General features: G+C 52.9%; 8 protein-coding genes across 8 annotated transcripts; 4 read left to right on the forward strand and 4 right to left on the reverse strand.

The window, feature by feature from the left end:
* Positions 1-108: 108 nt before the first annotated feature.
* ALT_3472 (putative glucokinase) lies at positions 109-1,750 on the forward strand (the record flags this gene model as incomplete). The annotated part of the gene is made up of 2 exons (XM_033562520.1): positions 109-232; positions 282-1,750. 2 exons carry the CDS (start codon positions 109-111, stop codon positions 1,748-1,750), a joined length of 1,593 nt encoding a protein of 530 aa, XP_033418411.1.
* Positions 1,751-2,161: 411 nt separating this feature from the next.
* On the reverse strand, positions 2,162-3,806 carry ALT_3473 (MFS transporter; the record flags this gene model as incomplete). Its single annotated transcript, XM_033562521.1, has 4 exons — positions 2,162-2,413; positions 2,466-3,125; positions 3,185-3,563; positions 3,622-3,806. The coding sequence occupies 4 exons, from the start codon at positions 3,804-3,806 to the stop codon at positions 2,162-2,164; spliced, it is 1,476 nt and encodes a 491-aa protein (XP_033418412.1).
* Positions 3,807-5,088: 1,282 nt separating this feature from the next.
* On the forward strand, positions 5,089-7,104 carry ALT_3474 (putative transcription factor; the record flags this gene model as incomplete). The annotated part of the gene is made up of 4 exons (XM_033562522.2): positions 5,089-5,455; positions 5,519-5,550; positions 5,606-6,929; positions 6,980-7,104. The coding sequence occupies 4 exons, from the start codon at positions 5,089-5,091 to the stop codon at positions 7,102-7,104; spliced, it is 1,848 nt and encodes a 615-aa protein (XP_033418413.2).
* Positions 7,105-7,685: 581 nt separating this feature from the next.
* Positions 7,686-9,757, reverse strand: ALT_3475 (IlvD/Edd family dehydratase; the record flags this gene model as incomplete). The annotated part of the gene is made up of 3 exons (XM_033562523.1): positions 7,686-8,901; positions 8,951-9,105; positions 9,164-9,757. The coding sequence occupies 3 exons, from the start codon at positions 9,755-9,757 to the stop codon at positions 7,686-7,688; spliced, it is 1,965 nt and encodes a 654-aa protein (XP_033418414.1).
* Positions 9,758-10,781: 1,024 nt separating this feature from the next.
* Positions 10,782-12,302, reverse strand: ALT_3476 (putative DnaJ domain protein (Mas5); the record flags this gene model as incomplete). The annotated part of the gene is made up of 5 exons (XM_033562524.1): positions 10,782-11,337; positions 11,394-11,571; positions 11,628-12,069; positions 12,143-12,201; positions 12,275-12,302. The coding sequence occupies 5 exons, from the start codon at positions 12,300-12,302 to the stop codon at positions 10,782-10,784; spliced, it is 1,263 nt and encodes a 420-aa protein (XP_033418415.1).
* A 382-nt stretch (positions 12,303-12,684) lies between these two features.
* Positions 12,685-14,849, forward strand: ALT_3477 (glutamate--tRNA ligase MSE1; the record flags this gene model as incomplete). The annotated part of the gene is made up of 7 exons (XM_033562525.2): positions 12,685-12,948; positions 13,012-13,084; positions 13,147-13,184; positions 13,248-13,661; positions 13,710-13,967; positions 14,019-14,185; positions 14,240-14,849. 7 exons carry the CDS (start codon positions 12,685-12,687, stop codon positions 14,847-14,849), a joined length of 1,824 nt encoding a protein of 607 aa, XP_033418416.2.
* Positions 14,850-15,662: 813 nt separating this feature from the next.
* ALT_3478 (putative microtubule associated protein (Ase1)) lies at positions 15,663-18,141 on the reverse strand (the record flags this gene model as incomplete). Its single annotated transcript, XM_033562526.2, has 4 exons — positions 15,663-17,584; positions 17,641-17,855; positions 17,907-17,959; positions 18,025-18,141. The coding sequence occupies 4 exons, from the start codon at positions 18,139-18,141 to the stop codon at positions 15,663-15,665; spliced, it is 2,307 nt and encodes a 768-aa protein (XP_033418417.2).
* Positions 18,142-18,875: 734 nt separating this feature from the next.
* ALT_3479 (Mov34/MPN/PAD-1 family protein) lies at positions 18,876-19,919 on the forward strand (the record flags this gene model as incomplete). Its single annotated transcript, XM_033562527.2, has 1 exon — positions 18,876-19,919. One exon carries the CDS (start codon positions 18,876-18,878, stop codon positions 19,917-19,919), a length of 1,044 nt encoding a protein of 347 aa, XP_033418418.2.
* Between the last annotated feature and the right edge of the window lie 289 nt (positions 19,920-20,208).

Here is a 20,208-nt window from a genome sequence, read left to right on the forward strand (position 1 = left end):
GAATTTCCAGTAGCTGGTACTATGGATATTATCGTCTGTTCAACCCGTCATGCGAGCCTCGCGGAGAGTCGCTGTCTCGCTTTCAACAGCCCTGTTCCCGTGTAGGCCATGGCTGAAGCCAACCTTGAGCAGCAACCTAACCTGCTAGCTCAAGCAGAGCAGATTGCTCTCAATTTTGACCTTAGTACTGAGCACGTCAAACAAGTGACGAGCCATTTCGTCCGCCAGTTGAGTGAGAATGACTGAAAGCCTTCCGGTGTATACGATGCTAACAGCTCCAGAGGACGGCCTCGTCAATCACCGGGTCTGGCAGTTACCCTCCTACGTGCGAAGCGTGCCCACAGGCAAGGAAAAGGGGCGGTTCCTGGCCGTTGATCTCGGCGGTAGCAATTGCAGGATATGTCTTGTCGACTTGCACGGCGACTCTACCTTTACCGTGACGCAGAGCAAGCACAGCGTCCCGCCAACTGTCATGGTTAACTGCAGCTATCGGCCTCTTTTCGATTTCCTTGCGCAGCGGATAGCGGAATTTCTCGATGAGCATCTCGACCCTGCCAGTCCGTCGCCGTACAGGCTAGGTTTCACGTTCAGTTTCACCTGCGAGCAGACGTCCCTCGCTGGCGGGCGTCTCATACACTGGGACAAAGGCTGGGATATCCCCGATGCGGTTGGTCGAGATCCCTGCGTCATGTTGCAAGAGGCTATTGATGTGCTGGGGTTACCGGTTGTGGTGACCGTTCTGGCAAATGATAGTGTTGGTACGCTCCTGACGAGAGCCTACAGCTCCGGCCAGCAGGCTTCGACCCTCGGTGCGGTCATCTTCGGGACGGGAACCAACGCCGCTTACGTCGAGAAGCTGTCTAATGTGCGTCGACTGGGTGTCAAGGCACGCGAGGATGAAATCATGGTGATGAATACGGAATGGGGCTGTCTCGACGACAAGATGGAAGTCTTACCGCGGACATCCTTCGACGACGCCCTCGACGCAGCGTCGGTCGATCCAGGCTCGCAGATGTTCGAAAAGAGGGTTTCGGCCCTGTACCTTGGGGAGCTACTCCGGCTGGTGATTGTTCAACTGCTGCAGACGGATGCGTTTGACATGAAGGTCGACAAGGCCTCAAAGGTCTTCCAGTTAGGCGGCGTTGATTGTCCCGTTCTGTCGGGGCTTGCCTTGATTGATCCCGACGATTTCGACGGCGCTAGGATATTTATCCAGGACACATTGTCTGCGGAAAATGTCAGCCAAGTCGATGTCCAGGCTATACGACTACTGGCCACGTCTATTGCGCGACGAGCAGCACGTCTAGCGGGCGCCTCTCTAGCAGCCATCATCATCCAAAGCGAGCGCCTTGACATTCAATACCACCGCTCAAGACAATCGACCTCAGCCCCTGTCGGTACGATCAACCGCTCCCAGCTTGTGACTCCCCGCTGGCGCCGATTCTTGGGCTGCATGGGAATGAGTTCACCAAGCAGTAAACCGCTACCATGGCATGCAGACCTCCAGACCTGTATGGACGACGACGACATCGTCGACATCGTCGACATCGGAGCGGACGGCTCGCTAATCGAATTCTACCCTGGCTTCGAGGCCGAGATGCGTGGTGCAATGCGGGATGTACCAGAAATTGGAGAGGCTGGTGAGCGAAGAATCCGTATAGGTCTTGCAAAGGACGGGTCCGGTGTTGGTGCTGCCTTGATGGCGCAGGCAGCGAGTCAGTGTGAGCAGGAAAGTAGAAGAATGGATTGAGTTTATTCAGGAGAACTATAGAGCACATCAGGAGTTTAGAATGAGCAAATTCATGATCTTATATACGGGCCTTGATCTACTATTGCTCTGATGCAGCTAGCTAATGAAACAAGATGCTGTTGTCTACTGTTTCAGAATGGACGGTAGTTCTGGCTATGTTTGGCAGATCCATCCAGGGGGAGACAAAGGCAAAGCATTTTCGAACTTATATACAATATCATACGTCAAACCACTCAGCCAAAAAGCTGTCCAGACAAACCGTCTCTAGCTAGTAGGGATGATAGCACAGAGGGTCGACACAGCATGGACACATCCGTTCTGTACCCTCATGTCAACCCATGCACTCTTTTGATTGTAGATATATTTATTAGCTCAGTCAGAGGTAATGTACAGACAGGCAAATTTACCTTTTCAAAGCGTGAGAGGTGTTCTAGCACGAAGACGTTCGCCATATCGGTAGAAAAGGAGAGGTCCGGGGACAAACGCAAGAGCAAGGAATCCCAGCAAGGTATTGCCCCAACCGTAGTTCAAAGCGTCGTACATGCCTGGCCCCGCCAGCGGCAGAAAGGTACTGAAAATGTAACGCAGGAGATTATTGGCACCGAGCGCAGAGGCAGCAGCCTGGGAACCAAAAACGTCGATCAGATAGAGTTGCGCGGGCATCTGTGTGGATTAGAAGGTTGCAATGTATAGGACAAAACCGTCGATTACGTACCATGACGAAAAAGGCTCCAAAGCCCATGAAAGCGGTGCCGACAATGGGTACCATCCAATGGACCTTATAGTAGGCAGTCCACCCGTATATGAAAAGGCCGAGGCTAACAAGCGGACTGAACCAGATCATAGGAAGTAACCGATTCTCGGGCCGGTGCTGTTGCACCCCATCAGCCTTCGATTGCGCTGAACGAAGGTGACTATTCAGGATGTTGAATATGAGCATGCTGGCGACAAGGGAGACTCCCAGACCAAGGTACACCAGCCCGGACACGGAAGTGCTGAATCCATACTGGCCCTCGAATACGCTGGTGAAGGTGGTAAATAGCAGGTACATCACTCCAAATACCAAGGCCACGTAAAGGGATATGACAAAGAGGATAGGCGACCGAAACAGGAGCACAGTAGGTCGAATAAGTACCTGGACGAGAACCTGGCGCGGGGAGAGGGGATTTCCGGCAAGCTTGGAACGGAGATGATGGTTTCCGGTGTCAGCGCGCAGACTGGCAGCTTTGCGCTCGAGGATGACCTTGGGATGTGTTTCGCTCATGACAACAAAAGCCGAAATACCACAGAATCCTCCCAAGATGGCTAGCAACCAGAAAGTCCAGCGCCAGCCTTTGCTTGCAGCGAGGAAGCCTCCGATAACAGGGCCAAGGACCTGAACGAGATCGGACTGGTTATTTGGAAGTCGAAAGGTGAATTAATGATACCACATACCGGTCCTGCAAGTGGCCCCATGCTAAACAAAGCCATCGCAACCGCTCTTTGCTCGATAGTGGTGATGTCTGCAATGGTTCCTCCGCCTAGAGCCATTGGGGTCCCGCCCGCACAACCTGATATGAATCGGAATACCAGAAATTGAGCGACATTCCGGCTCAGCGCATTACCAATAATGAAGGCGACGAAGATAATATTGGCAGCATGGTATACCGGCACGCGTCCGTACACCTCGCTGAGGGGAGACATGAACATGGGCCCAATAGCCAATCCAAGGACGTACAGAGTGATGGCAAGGGTGCTGACGGCGCTGGAAGTCATGCCCAAGTCTGCAGAGATACCACTAATTCCAGGTGCACACATTGTCGGAGCCATATTCCTACATCAAGGCGGACACTCAGACACAGCACCTCACCAGCTAGGGGGATAGGACTTACGTGGTAAGTGCTAGGAGGGAGATGATGACAATATGCGTCCATTTCTTGCGCTTCGACCAGTTTTTGGGATTGGTGGAATCGCTAGGACCGTCCCAGTCGACAAGATTGGCCTCCTCCAGCTCATTGTCAATGCCTTTCTCTAGCTGGTTCGTAGCCATGTCGCAGCTACACTCGGACTTGGACATAACGACAGGTCTGGACGCAATGTGTGTTAAGAGCACTTGCAAAGCATAGAAGTGACCTGCTAAGAAGAAGAATGAACAACTGAGTTATCTGCAAAACATGTTGACAGAGGCATTGCTGAATTTAAGAGACTGCCAAGACCATGTAAACAAAGTGCGAGTAGGGACGGAGATAGGAGATCCAATTCATTGGCAGCTGGCATGACGACCCATGATTAGAAATGGGTGATGCTATCCAGCCTCAGTATCCACACCGGAGGCAATTAGGAGAATCGGAGCTTTGGTCAGTCATGGTATAGATAGAATCATAGAATGATAGTGTCACCGGAGATTTGTATATACACGTGTCGATCATCCGCAGTGGGGCGTCGGATGGTCGGACGATCGGATCGGAGGATCGGGGGATCCATGATTGTAGTAACATAGTGATTTATCTCGAAAGCCATTCAGATTGGCCTCTTTATTTTGATTTCTGCGTTCAATGCTCGGTCTAGCTAGCCAGTGTGGAGATGGACATGATACAGGAGTATTCCACCTGTTTGGCTTGTCACGTGATCGCCGTTACTCTCGTTAGTCTTGCTCATCTCTTCCCCGGTCATCTGTCAACATCCACTCCTTGCGGCGGGAGAACCGTTGGATCATCATACTCTTTATGGCATTATCTTTGATAACACAGCAGCTAAAGCTTCGTAAATGCTAAATCGGCTTGCAGAGTGGCAAAAGGGTACCTAGACAATGCAAGTTGTCTGTAGCTGGCGCCAATGATGTCCACCAGGAACGACATGACCCCAATCACAGTCGGGACAGCCATGTCAACGCCAAATTCAAGACATTGCTCATTGGAATCGTCATTTGGAACACCTCAAGAGACCGATTTGGCTATGTCACGGCCGCTTCCAAATCCCAGTCGACGTCGAAATAAGCCTCAGCTGTCTTGTAACTCATGTCGACGTCGAAAGTAAGCGGCTTGTGTGATTTCTATTCGTTTAATTCTATGAAGTGAGGCTGAGTTTTCATGTTCCGCAGATCAAAATGTGACCGTCAAAGACCTTGCTCATTTTGCTCGGCTCGCGGTCAAATATGTACATACGCTGAAAATCTTCCAACGACGGGCTCGCCAAAGCCGTCTTTAACCGCTGTGCCTACTGTGCATGACCGGCTTGTACAGTTGGAGCGCTTGGTTACGTCCATGATGCCCAGGTCCTCGAATGAGAGACCCAATGCTAGTTCGTCTGCCGAGGTGGGTATGCCACCAGTGCCCGCAAGGATCACTCAGGCCGAAACTATGCCGACAGATACACCAGTTGATGGACAATCTGAGTGTGGAAGCATGCGTATTAGTGACTCAGAGCTTCGCTATGTTGGGGGCGAACACTGGGTTGCCATACTGGACGGTATCGCCGACCTGAAAGACCACCTGGACCGCGAAGAACAGCTGCGGCTAGCTCAGAGTTCCGACCGGGTTGAGGTTGAGCATGGGGTTGGCCATAGTAGTGAACCATTTGCAAGGTTGCGGTCCAATGAAGCATTCCTGCTGTATGGATGTCGCCGCGCGATGTCACGCGATGAAATACTCGCAGCAGTGCCTCCCAAAAACGCTGTCGATCGCTACATCTCTCGCTACTTCAACTATTTGGATCTTGTATCGTCTTGTAGGAACACTTCCATTCACTGCTTCCATGTCTAATTGCTCAATTTTCGCTGACGCGGTTCAGCCACGGTCCACGGACCGAGTTTTCTGCGCGAGGTGAGTAAACATGCTCTACACCCCAGCCACAACGATGCTATGCTGACAGGTACAGTACGAGGCATTCTGGGCCGATCCGTACGATGTCCCAATAATATGGGTCGGACTCCTTTTCGGTATGATCTCTCTCGCATGTCTAGCTTCTGACACGCCCGATGGGCCCGAGGCCGAGCAACAGTCCCTCCAGGTGAATCTGTACCGCGAGAAAATTGTGCAATGCCTAGTCATGGGCGAATATACAAAGTGCGGGCCATACGCCTTGGAAACGCTCATCAATTATGTCTATGTTGAATTCTGCATCCGTGCCGACGCCGACAAGGACATCTGGTTTCTGCTCGCCCTGGAAGTCAACCTCGCCCGGCGCATGGGTTACCACCGTGACCCAAGTCACTTCGCCAGCATTTCGCCTTTCCGGGGTGAGATGCGCCGGCGGCTATGGGCGACAGTGCTAATGAGTGATATTCTCATCTCCAACCAGATGGGCATGCCACGAATGATCTCTGACTGGCAGTATGATACTGCGGAACCGCGGAATCTCAATGATGCAGATTTCGACGAGCATACCGTAGAGTTGCCTCAACCGCGACCCGAAACTGAGCACACGACGGCCCTGGGTGTCATCGCGCGCAGGCGTATGTTGAAGGCGCTGGGCATCATTGCGGACCTCACAAGCGCAGTGCAGCCCTGCAGCTACGCAGAAGTGATGCGAGTAGATAGCCTCTTACATAAAGCGGCTGCGAGCATTCCGCCGCCCCTGCAGATGAAGCCCATGGCAGCTAGCGTGACGGACTCTCCACAGGTCATTCTGGCCAGGCTGTTCATCAGGCATATGTTTTACAAAGGACAGGTCATGCTGCATCGGCGATTTCTTTACATGCGGTCCCCATCTCAGAACGATGATATTTTTGAGTATTCCCGGAAGGCGTGTCTCGATGCTTCGTTGGAATCTCTTGCGATTCAGCACGTACTCGACGAGGAAACCTGTCCCGGAGGCCAGCTTCACACGATGCGCTGGCGAGTCACCTCTATAATGAACCACCAATTTCTCACGGCCACCATGATCCTGTGCTCCTTATTGTATCACGAGCAGACACTACAGCGGGAAGATGAGATCCGCGGTGCGCTGCAGAGAGCGAGGACAATATGGATGCGCAGGTCCTCGACTTCTAAAGAAGCAAAGAAGGCCGCTGAAACCATCAATATCGTGCTTTCCAGAACTGGAAAAGGTCAGGAAGGGGGTGGTCGGCCTAAAGAAGACGCCAGCAAAGAGGCTGGGGATCTAAGCGCTCAAAGGAATCCTCCAATGATGCAAGACACATTTTTCGGCATTAGTTTTGGCGGGGAGAAGGGGCTACCGGATAGCAATGGCTTCTATGAGCGTGCGTCTCCGATTGACACACCTAAATAGATTGAACTGACCGTACCATAGCTGACTCATTCATCATGCCTGAATTCCTGGGTACTTTCCTGCCACCTGATCTGCAGGGTCAAGATCTGAGCTTCAGCGTCAACAGTCCTAGGCTACTCTGGGACGAATTGATGACAGCGAATTAGCCCGGGTCGTGATCAGTGATGCTAAGTCCTATCACCGCATTATCAAAGTCGCCTCGGCGTATCGACACGCTATACGTCCCGGCGGGTATGAGATCTTAACTTTGTACAGCACATCATGCCAGCGGTGCGGCTGCTGTCTGCCCCTGCGAACATGCGGATTTGAAGGAATGGCCCCTTCCTCGTCTGCGTAGGGAGGCACGACTTCATTTAGGCGGCACATCAACCGTGACCACTTGACTCTTGCCAGGAACGAGCAGATAAAGAAACCCTCCGGCACAGACGCAGCATCTCGTTCGGCTGTCTTAAGGAGCGGAGCTTTCCGAAGCACGGAGAGTAAGCGGCTCGGGCATAGTCTCTCGATAGGAAGAAAGGCGGAGAGAAAAATTCGCGCACGACTACGATTGCATTACTCTATTAAGTGCGAAAAGTTGGGACCTAGATCTCGATGGAGTGTCCGCACTCATGGTTTCGGGCATAATCAAAACGCGGAATTAAGTAAAATGACGAGGAAAAATCCATCGCCCCCTAATTCATATTCGTGAGGAAGTCGTACGAGGTATCCCCTAAACATTGAAACACACTCAGTGATTGTGTCTGGGCTCCTCGAATCGCTGGGCTATTCTTTGATACTTGACTGCCTCGCGGAGAACCATCCCCTCACTCAGTTGCGTCGCTTCCCTCCTGAATAGATCCTGCCAGGGAGTCTGGCTCTCAGGAACTGCGTAACCGCCATTGGCCTCCAGCTCCTTCTTTCGTTTCTCCAGTGCCTCCGGTGGTACAAGGATGTCAACGCGCCGTTTGTTAAGATCAACACGGAGTCTGTCTCCATCTCGAAGGAGAGCCAGATTGCCACCAGCCGCGGCTTCAGGAGAGGCATTCAGAATCGAGGGCGAGCCAGACGTGCCAGACTGTCGACCATCGCCGATACACGGAAGCGAATGGACACCCTGCCGTAGAAGGCGTCCAGGAGGATGCATATTGACGACTTCAGCCGCGCCCGGATATCCCAGGGGTCCTGCACCGCGCATGATGAGGATAGTCCTATCGTCGATAGGTGTATTGGGATCTTCGAGGCGATGGTGGTAATCCTCGGGCCCGTCAAAGACGATCACCGCGCCTTCGAACGCGTTCGGATCGTCCGGGTTCTCGAGGAATTTCTGTCTGAACTCCGTGGATATCACGCATGTTTTCATGATGGCAGAGTTGAACAGGGTGCCTTGGAGGTGTAAGAAGCCGGCGTCTTTCATGAGTGGGTCGTCGTAGGCTCTGATCATGCGGCGGTCCCATGTGTGCTTTCCTTGGACGTTTTCCTTCACGGTGCGACCATTGCACGTTAGGATGTCGGCGTGTAGTTTGCCCGCGTCGAGCAGCTCGGCCATGACAGCTGGCAAGCCGCCGGCGCGGTAGTATTCTTCGCCCAATAGCTCTCCTGCTGGCTGCATGTTCACCAACAGAGGGATGTGGAATCCCAGTCGATCCCAGTCATCTAGCGAAAGATCTACACCAATATGCTTTGCGATGGCACCAATATGGATTGGAGCGTTGGTGCTGCCACCGATGGCGGTGTTCACGACGATGGCATTTTCAAAGGCCTCACGAGTCATGATATCGCTAGGTTTACGATCGGCATGCACCATCTCAACGATCTGTAAGCCTGTATCATAGGCACATTGTCCTCGTTCGCGGTATGGGGCAGGAATGGCCGCGGATCCGGGCAACGCCATCCCCAGGGCCTCGGCAAGTGCGTTCATGGTCGAGGCGGTTCCCATTGTGTTGCAGTGTCCTACGGATGGTGCTCTGCAAAGAGTCAGAATACGTGAGTCATCTGAGTGAGGTTGGGACATACCCTCGGGACACGTAATCGATGAACTCCTCTCTGCTGATCTCGCCGGCGGCATACTTTTCTCTGCCTTTCCATACCACCATACCTGAGCCGGCGAGCTCGTTCTTCATATAGCCATTGAGCATGGGACCGACATTGAGACATATTGCGGGAATGTTCTGTAGAAGGTGTCAGAAACCGTTCGTCACCAGAAAATTGCGAGCAAAGGTCACATACAACCGTAGCGGCAGCCATTAGAGCCGCCGGCGTCGTCTTATCGCAGCCAGTCAGTAGCACAACACCATCCAGGAAATACCCATGGAGAATCTCAACCAAGCCCAAGTACGACAGATTGCGATCGATAGCCGCAGTGGGCCGCCTGGAGCTCTCCTGTATCGGATGCGTCGGAAACTCAAAGGGGATCCCGCCAGCTGTCCTGATGCCTTCGCGCACCCGTTTAACCAGCTCAAGATGATGGCGATTGCACGGCGCCAAATCCGAGCCGGACTGCGCGATCCCGATAATCGGCTTTCCCGACATGAGCTCCTCCTTGGTCATCCCGTAGTTCAGATACCGCTCGATATAGAGCGCCATCATGCCGGGGTTGCTCTCGCAATTAAACCACCTGGAGGACCGCAGCTTGCGGCCAGCTCTCGGCACCTTCGCGGCGCCGGTCGTCATGGACGCCAGCGACTTCTCCAGCTCAAGAGTGCGCCTCCGCAGAGCAAGCAGTTCTGCCTCGCAATCTTCGATGTTCACCGGCGCGCGGTTCGCACCGGCATCGCAGGAGCAGCCTTCGCATGAGGCCGAGGCTTGTGGGTTGCACGGCATTGTCGAGTGCCTTTGGTGATCTCAACCACCAGCCTGGGTCCAGAATATGAATATGTCACTGAATATGTACGATGGGGATAGGGAAACCTTAATTGGTGAAATGCCGAAAAAGCGGAGATGCTCCGACCGGCGTGCCGAATCCACCTTATTGCTGATGCAATGGTTATCAATAGATCGAGGGCCCGAACAGGGACCAGGGGAGATGAATGTTTATTTAAATGGCAAGAGTAGCCAGGATCAGGTCCTCAGAGGCTCAATTCAAATGATGTATGACTGATGGATCAATTCCAGCATGTCCCTGGAAAATGGATGCGGCCGGTTCAGATACCCCACGCTACCGGAAACTGGGGCATGGGGGTCGCATTGGGCAGATGCTGGCGATGGGGATGACACTAGATTATCAAGCAGAGAGAAAGTATGATGCTGATGATGCCGGATATGCGGTCTTTTATACATATTCCTGGTACTCCGTAGCAGCCTCTCACTGAGGAAAAGCAATATATTCCAATCAAAGCGCCCGTTTGTTGCGACACAGGTGACCCGATATTGCTTTTTGCTTCTAGATTTCCTGCCAAACAATATGAAAGAAACGCAAAGAAGAAATCAAATGAAATGAACTGCTAATTGAGGCAGTATTGACGATATCCCACATCTTTTCTGGCGTCTACAATATTGTAAATGTCTCATCCCACTCTTCCGGTGGCATCCCACATTGTCTACCCCACGCTTCACGGCGCACGCGACTCAACAACTGGTCATGTCATTTTTGCTAACCTGCTCCTTTGAGGGCTTTGCAACTCCATTGCAGGTCCATAACTTGTCCTTTTGGTTTGATTCTAGTAGATGAAGCAAAAAATTCTTGGAATAGACAGGAACGACAAGGTCAATCGTAGTATTCCCATGAAAACAGACCAATAAATCAATTCCGGAACGCCTGCGATGCCAGAGAAGGGGGCTCGACTCAGCTTGGATCGAGCATATCTACTAGAAAAGCACAGAGCAGAGAAGCGATACGACAAAGGATCTACTGAGGCGCACACTGCGCGGGCTCTCCGTCGTCGTCCTCGTCTTCCCACGCGGAGCCACCGTGCCCATCGCGGGCCCCAAACTCATCTAGGTTTCCTTTAGGGTCGTAGTCGACTTCGTCGACGGTGTCGGCCTGGATCAAGGGTTCCGGCTTGGGCAGCATCTCGCGGAGTCTTTCCAGGACGGCTGCACTGGGCTTCCACTTGGCGTCGGGGAACTTGATGTTGACAACCAGGTACAGGTCGCCCCGGGCGTCGCTGCGCTTCAGCGGCATGCCTTCTCCGGGTACCTTCAGCACCTGACCGGGTGATAATACCTCCCCAGGAGACTTGGGATGAGTGATCTCGATGCCTCGGCCGTCGAGATGTTTGATAACCACGCGCGAGAAGCCGGTCAGCGCTTCGGCCAGTGTGACGTCAATGGTGGCTGTGAGATCTGCACCGGCTCGTCGGAAGGTTGGGTGTTCCTCTTCCACGATGTGGAACACTATGTCGCCAGGTTCCTGGCCGGGTGCCTGGTCCGCCTCGCCTTCCAGCACGATTCTATCTCCTTCTCTAAGCGGACATTAGCCAGGGGTCATCCGAGAGATAAGATTGCAAGTGTGACTCACCTTGCTCCCCGGGGAATGTAGATCTCCAGCATTTTCTTCTCCTCCACGGTCTTGTTGCCTTTGCATTTCTTGCATTTGTCCTTGGGACTGAAGAATTCTCCCTGTCCATTGCAGGTCGAACAGGTCACTGTTGATGGTGTAAGGAACTGTCCCATCCGCGTCAAGATTTGCTTGAAACCTGTAGTCCAAATCAGTCTAAGATGTTCAAGAAAAGTAACCTCTTGTGCCTCATACCTTGTCCATCACACGTCGAGCACTTCTTAGCTGTCGCTCTTTCCTTGCCACCTTTACCCTGGCACAGACTGCAAATGACATTTTTTGTGCTAGCAAACTTGACCGTCTTGCCCTTGTAGAGGTCCTCTAACCGCACTTCGTATTTTGTGTTCTCGTCCGGGCTCCGTCGAGGCTTGGGAGGCCGTCCGCCAGGCATGCCGCCCATGCCGGGCATCCCACCACCCATCCCGAACATCTGCGCCAGAATGTCGTCTAGATCCGGACCTCCTGCCATGCCGGGCTCACCGGACCCATTGAAAGCAGACATGCCATGGGTATCGTAAAGATGTCTTTTGTCTTCATCGTAAAGGATATCGTAGGCTTCTTGGACGGCCTTGAATCGTACCTCTGCGGCTTCTCGTTCGGCCTCGGGGACTTTATCGGGGTGACTCGCGAGCGCGGCCTGTCCATTTATCATCGAGTCAGTAATTTTTGTTCTATGCCCGGCTGGAATGAGGACGGTGTGCGTTTCCGACCTTGCGATAAGCCTTCCGGATCTCGTCTTTCGTTGCGCTTCGAGACACCTCTAGGACCTCTGCATGGGTACGTTGTAGTCAGCTATTGTTCAGATCATGAAGAGCAGGAGAGCAGGAGAGCAGGAGAAATACCATAGAGGTCGATCTCGACACCAGCCATCTGGTAAGCGTAAGCGATTGTTAACGATAGAGAGACTGTCCAACACAAGCATACTGGGCAAGGCTGTCCCTTCCTCCAAGCACTCCGGGAAATCTAACAGTGGGTTGACGGTGCTTATCGCGCAAAAGACAGGCGCTCTGCAAGAGAGTAAAGGTATTTGCTGATGAGGGGAATGTGTTGTGTTTGATTGTGATTGATACGATGCGGAACCCCAGAAATTTTAGCCCGCTTTTTTTCGCAGTCGGCGGTGTTTCTTTGCAGATCTCCGATTTATCGTCCCTGCGCTTTGCGGCGGTCAAATGACAATCCGCGTATTTCGGACTTAGCCCAACAACAGCAATCATAATTATTGCGCGTCTTTCGCGGATAGCATTTCTGCACCATGAGACCCTCTCATCTAGGGCTCCTAGCCCGTCGATCGTGGATCTGCACGCGATGCAGAGCAGCCAACTATTCTTCTATTGCGCCAGCCCGCGCTGGCAACAAGTCCAGGAAGAACCTCCCCGATGCACCGGCCAGAACACGGTTCGCACCGTCGCCGACCGGATACCTTCATCTTGGATCCTTGCGGACCGCATTGTTCAACTACCTCTTGGCGAAGCGGACGGGGGGCCAGTTCCTACTGCGAATCGAGGATACAGATCAGGTTCGGCCCTGGAGCGAGCACGGAAGGTTGGAACGTTGTAATCAGGGCTGACGAAGGGTACAGAAACGGACAATACCCGGTGCGGAGCAACGCTTATACGAGGATTTACAATGGGCTGGGTTACAATGGGATGAAGGTGCGTGGTTTTGCGCGGAGTTCAAACGGAATGGGGATGCTGATGCGAGTTATTTCCTACAGGTCCGCTGGTCGGAGGTCCATACGGCCCATACAGACAGGTAAGCGCACAAGAATATGGAAAGCCAATGCTTGAGACTGGGGGCTGAGATGGTTGGTTGCAGTCCGAACGGACGGCCGTGTACCGCGAACATGCCAACCAATTGGTCAAAAACGGTCATGCATACCGATGTTTTTGCTCTGCAGAACGGCTGGACTCGCTCGCAAGACATCGCAGTCAGGCTGGACTACCTCCCGGTTACGACAGGCAGTGTGCAGACATCCCCGCCGAAGAATCAGAGGATCGAGCCGCAAAGGGCGAAGCGCATGTCGTGCGCTTGAAGGTCGAGGGCTATCCCATGTTCGATGACCTGGTGTATGGCAAGACCGGACAGAATCGGTCGAATAACAAGCTGGATCTCATTGAGCGAGTCTACGATGACCCTATTCTGCTCAAATCTGACGGACACCCGACCTACCATCTGGCAAATGTGGTGGACGATCATTGCATGAAGATCACCCATGTGATCAGGGGAACCGTGAGTATACAAACCCGGAAAACAGACTGCAGATGTTGACTCGTACAGGAATGGATGCCCTCAACACCAATGCATGTCGCGCTGTATAACGCCTTCAACTGGACACCTCCGCGCTTCGGCCATGTTCCCCTCCTCGTAGACAAATCCGGCCAGAAGTTAAGCAAACGAAACGCAGACATTGATCTCAGCTTCTTCAAGGATAAGCAAGGCGTGTTCGCAGCCACACTTATCAACTTCGCGGCTCTTCTGGGCTGGTCGCACACCCAAAAGTCCGATGTCTTCAGCCTTGAGGAACTGGAGCAACTAGTGAGTTGACATAGATCCCCGTCCACCATGCTCTGCTCACAAAACCCCCAGTTCAACCTTAAAATCACTCGCGGCAACACCGTCGTTGCCTTCGAAAAGCTCTGGTTCCTCCAAAAGGCCCACGCGCAGCGATTCGCCGCCACCGGGGGCCCCGTCTTCGACGAGATGGTCGCGAAGGTCTCGCAGGCCGTCGAAGAAACCTACCCAGCAGACCAACTGTACGTGCATAATCCCAACTCATCTCCAAGAACCACCAACTCACCCTCCCACAGGGCTATTATTCTCGATTCTCGTCCACTGGCAGAATACATCCCCTCACTCCTCAAAGCCGACGCAAAATCCTACACCAACGCTTCGGAATTCGTCCAGCGCAACTCAACCTTCTTCACTACCACTCTCACACGACCACCCTACACGCCAACCCCAACCCAGGACGGCACCACCATCCCCATCGCAGCCCTCCACACCGCCGCCGCAGCCCTCACCCTCGTTCCAGCCTCCCACTGGACCATCGAAACCCACCGCTCCAACATCGCCTCCTACGACGGCTCGGCCGCCGTCCTGCCCGCTCCCGCTTCCGCTTCTCCGGGAGAAACCGCACCCGAGAGCACAGATGCAGACGCGGAAAAGTCCCGCGTAAACGCAGACAAGGCCTTCAAGAAGGAGTTGTACCATTACCTGCGCTGGGCTTTGTCGGCCGGTGCCCCGGGCCCCGGAATCCCCGAGACAATGGAGATCCTTGGCCGCGCGGAATCGCTTCGCAGGCTTCAAGAGGCACGGGAGCTCACGGCTGAGGTGTCGCCTGTCCGCACGCCAAAGAGAGCTCAGTCGCAGCAGGGTGAGGATACAACCTGGATGGGCTCTCTTGCTCCGCGGTCCTAGAAGGGTCTTGTAAACGATTCCTTTTGCTCACACCGGTGTATCTTACCTCACAGGATTCTGTACTATACTGCACATTATACAGCAAGCATCCGCCGTTGAATCTCTATTCAGCCACTAGGTGCCATGTAAAGCCTAAGTATTCTACGTTTACCATTCACTACAAGTTGAGACTAGTCCGAATAATAAACAAATATCTCATTAAAAAGCATATTAACAAAATGCGCTACACTGATATCATAATCCATGAAAATAGCATGCTATGCGACTTGTACAATACCGAAGAAATCCCAGGAAAAAGACACAAAACCCAACCAAACCAAGGAGCATGGAAGCAGAATGTGATCACAAGGATCGGGGAATTCAAAAGGCACATTAAGCGCGAAAGCCGAACATAAGAACTGGCGCCAGCCAAGGACCTTGCACTTCCTTCTGGTGGGAAGTTCAAGGTCGAGTATTCAAACACAAACGAAGCATAGTACACGAAAGTCGTCGGTCTGTCTCTTTCGACAGTGGGAGCCGGGAAGGAACGCCACCGAGACATCACCTCCTGGGCGGAGGGCATAACAGGGTTGCAGCAGGAGCTATGGGAAGGAGCCCACGACCTGGAGAATCAAATCAAGAAGAACGTCACGAACGTGGTATAATCCAAATTTTGGCGTAGAGAGTCAAAGACGCGGTTTTAGCGCGACTTTGGTGTCACCCGCAGGTCAAAAGCGAGTTGGACGCTGCTCTGCGCATCAGAGGGTTGACTTGCGGTGTATCAACGATAGCCTGAATCATCGCGGAATCGTAAATGCCAAGCAGTACCAGCTTCTAGTATGCCTCCATGTCGTCCGTCCAACCAGCATCACTGCCAGCTACTCTGACTATCTGGCCATGATGGTCATCAATCGGCTCCTCTGGGCTAACGCTCCTGATACCCTTGGCCTTTTTTCCCGCAAGAGATGCGTTGTCTTCAGGGGCGAATCGCTTGCTATGAGCAGCACGAAGTTTGGCATAGTAGACATCGCTAGCATCGGCTTCGGACTCGGACCCGTCATCAAATGTTTCCCAGTTTTCAGACCCTGTGTTGGCCGTATCAACGGTTGAGGAGTTTGAAACCTGTCTAGGTGCCGGTGGAGGAGGCGCATGTTGCAAGTAAGGATTTGGTCGTGGGAAATTCGGTACAGATGATATTGACGAGGCCGAGGATTGAGAGCACTGAGAGAAGCCGGTAGATCGCTGCGAGAAAACAGAGGAGCTCATGAACGATCGCTGATTGCGATCGTCATAAACGTCCTCCGGGCTGACAGGCCGAACGAAGGCATTAGACATCGCGCTAGCACATCTCGGAGGATCCATTGAATAGGGCCCTCTGTCCTCTTTGGGATCAATCGTCAAAGCACGCATCCTAGGTGGGGGAGCACGTGGTGCTGGAATTTTGCCCATGGTGCTGGAAGAGTAAGAGCCTGGTGCTGCGCGATGGCCAGCGGAATTGTTCCCGTAAGGCATGTTACTCAGGGGCACCCGGGCTGGGATCTTCGAGGGCGATTTCGCGCCGGCCCTAGATGGGCCGATAGTGTTGTATTTCGGCTGGCCGTTTCCAGTGGGCGTTCTGGTGGCGGAGCGAGGAGGAGGGGGCCCTCTCATGACACTTGCCGGACGAGAAGGCGGTTGTGGCCTTCCAAAGCCTGCTTTTGAATTCGCAGAGGGTGGAGCGGAGGGTGTCTTGGAGCGTGGAGGAGGTTTGGCAACGACTGGGGTGAGTTCGTCAAGATATCTCTCGCCGTGGACAAGGAATGGCCTGCCATACTCCTCCTCCCATCTTTCCAACTCTTTTCGGAGGTCTGCTTCGACTTTGGGCAACTCTTTGGCGATCCTCTTTCTCATCTTCTCCTCTCTCAAGAGCTTACCAGGATCACGCCTCTCTCCCTTGTTTCCGCGCGCCATGAGACGTGAGGCATCTTGACTCGATGCAGCCAGGGCTTCTCGCTCCGAAAGAAGACTCTTATGCCTCTCAATCAGCTGCAGCGTTGGGGCGCGTTGCTCCTTCAGCGCCTCCAGCCGGGCAATTTCGGCCTCGTGTGCTTCGAGAAGCGCGTCACTGTAGACATCCGAAAACGCGGGCGTAAAGTCAAGCATTTCTTCTTCGGAGAAGTAGAGCCCATCCCAGAGTTCCTGCAGTCGGCAGCGCGCGTCTTCCACGAAAAGGTGCAGATTCTGTCTTTTAAGTTCATTGAGACGTGCCAGTTCCTCTTCAAATTCGTTGATCGTCCGCAATCCGCACCCGCGATTGGCCGCGAGGAAGGCCTTTCTATCGCATTCCTCGACTCCAAAGCGCTCCCACAACGACTCCACAGCGGTTCGAAGCTCCTTCAACTTGCGCTCGCGCGATCTCTTCTCTTCCAGCAACTTCTCGCGCTTTGCCGTCAAGTTCGCCAAATCCGACTCGTGGAGGCCCAACTGCTCAGGAGACTCGCGGTAATACTTGACGATATTGGTATCCGTCTGCACCTGAGGTGTTCCAAGTTCGGCCCAAAGTTTAATAATCTCTTCGCAAGTCATCTTGACAAATTCAAGGCGACGGTGGTATTCTTCATAGACTCTCGTAAATTCATTATCTAGCGCGGTAACATATGATGGGGAAAGGTCAAAGCTCGGCGCAATGGACGATCCAGGTGCTGTTGGAGGGAGTTCGATGGTCACAAAAGAGGACTCTAGATGGGAAGAGTATGATTCGAGCGCTTCAACGAGTTCTACTGCCTGTTAGCGAGTTTTTTCTAAACTGGCTCATTTTAAATTCATCACTTACTCTTCACCTGTTCGAAGCGCTCCCGGTGCATTTTGCTCATTGCTCCATGTTTTTCGCGGAGAAAAGAGAGACAGCGGTTGAGGGGATATGTGACGCGCAGATCGTCATGATTGAGCTGATACTGTCCATTGGCTTTCTCATCCACTAGAGATTCCTCCATTTGTTGAATGGCAGTAATAAGTCGTTCCGCCTCCTCTGTCATGCTGGTTCTCTCACTGCAGAATGCTATTAGCGAGAAAAGCGCGATCAACCCCGGTGCCACTTACTCGTCCACAATCTTCAGATGGTTATTCAGAGTCTCAGACAGAGCACTGAAGAGCTACGCGGTTCAATCAATAAGCATTCGCCTTTCAAGACAATGAGCGCAAGGATGAGACACCATACCTCCGCCTCTCGTGTTTCGCGCTCATGGCTCGAAACTCCAATATCATCGAATATGCCATGCAGCTGCGTAACTATATTGTTGACCTGGGTGGTCAAATAACTCGTGTCGACCGTCATTGGGATTATGGGTCCCAGATATGGGGTTGAGATAGCGGCACTCTTGATCGATTATGTGAAATGAGGGCAAGACCGCACTATGTGAGTTCTGCGCTCTGAAATTCTCCGGCGACAGAGCGCCTCGACCTATGAAGGTAGCGACAGCAAATAATCACGCGCAGAATCCAAGACAGGCGGCGATCCACCATGCGAATAAGATCAACAGAGGCCGAATGTCATCTGCGAGAAATAAGGGGGGGTGCCCGCAGGGCTTTATGTACGTCACGATCGTTGCGCGTGTATGCAAGGACAGGGGAAAGAAAGAGATTGAAGGGAAAAGCAAATAGCTGAAAGATGGGGCAGTGGAGTGAGGCAAGGAAGAAAGGGAACAATAATATTGACGCCTTTACCCTGTGATTACAGTTGTGCAGCAGATGAGATGCAGCCGCAATCAAGATTCGCCCGGCGCGGCTGTTGATGGCGTCCTGTCGCTCAGGCAACCGCTGACTCAGCTGTCCACCGCCCGTTTCTGCCACTGCACCCCTCACCGCCTCTCCACTCTCGATTATCGAGCTGTCTCCGCTTGATTCTAGAGCTCATCATCTAATAGAGGTACAAGGTCGTTTGATCAAATCCGTTTCTGTGTGCCATTGCTTCAACAATCTGTACGTTCGTACCCAATCAAGTATACCGGCATCCTACAACAAACATATCCATCATGCAGGCTGCACAGCAGTCCTGGGGTTCGTACTCCAATGACCCACTTGGCATCACTTTCCGATGAGCTACTGACACCGAGGCTTTCTGCCCCTCCATCAGAGCTCGAAAACGCCATCAGCCTCATCGACCCTCAGCGGGACGCGCTCTATCGATACGATGAGGAAACACACAAGGCCCTGAGCGCCGCCCGGCCATGGGCCAAAGACCCCCACTACTTCAAGTCGATACGCATCTCCGCCGTAGCATTAATCAAAATGACCATGCATGCTCGCTCAGGCGGCTCCCTCGAGGTTATGGGTCTGATGCAAGGCTATATTCTTCCCGAGACGTTCGTCGTAACAGATGCCTTCCGCCTCCCCGTCGAAGGTACCGAGACCCGCGTCAACGCCCAGGACGAAGCGAACGAGTACATGGTGTCGTACCTGCAATCTTGCCGTGATGCGGGCCGCATGGAGAACGCAGTGGGCTGGTATCACAGTCATCCGGGCTATGGATGCTGGCTGTCAGGGATCGATGTCACGACGCAAGACATGCAGCAGCTCGGCGGGCCGTTTGTTGCTGTCGTCATTGACCCGGAACGCACCATCTCCGCCGGCAAGGTTGACATTGGGGCCTTCCGCACTTTCCCCAAGGATTATACCCCTCCAAAGGAAGGAAACGAGGATGAAGATTACCAGACTATTCCCCTCAGTAAGGCGGAGGATTTCGGCGCATACGCGCACCAGTATTACTCGCTTGAGGTGTCGTTCTTCAAGAGCAGCCTCGACACGGAACTTCTGTCGCAGCTTTGGAACAAATACTGGGTGGCTACGCTGAGTCAAAGTCCCCTGTTCACAACTAGGGATTACGGCAGTAAGCAGATGATGGATCTCAGTCAGAAAGTCCGGCGGGCCGCGCGGGGAATTGAATCCAGCGGGTCACGAGGTGGTACCACTACAGCTAAAGATCAGCAGCTGGAGAAGGTAGTACGGGACGGACAGCGGATTGTCTCCGAGGAAGTAAAAGGTCTCTTGGCAGCTGAGGTTAAGATGAAGCTCTTTCAGGGCATCGGAGAGGGGACGCAAACGGGTGCCTCATGATCTCTTGTAGCAGGCTCGTAAGGCTTTTTCACAATATGAGATGGGTCTGGTTACCCTCATCTTAATGACACAATGCAAGAAGAGTTACTATGGTTTATATCCGCTCACAACACCTCTGGTCATCCAGGCCTAGTGTTCTGTGTATTTCGGTAAAGACGATCCATGTAGAAAAGGATTGCAATAGAAGAGACAACAAGGACAAGAAATTAATCATTATCCGTCGAGTAAAGAGCCGACAACAGAAGCTGTGTCATGAAGGATCATCAAATTTACTATAAAGAGTATATGT

Source organism: Aspergillus lentulus (genome assembly GCF_001445615.1).
Source record: "Aspergillus lentulus DNA, contig: Alt08, strain: IFM 54703, whole genome shotgun sequence".
Classification (NCBI taxonomy): domain Eukaryota; kingdom Fungi; phylum Ascomycota; class Eurotiomycetes; order Eurotiales; family Aspergillaceae; genus Aspergillus; species Aspergillus lentulus.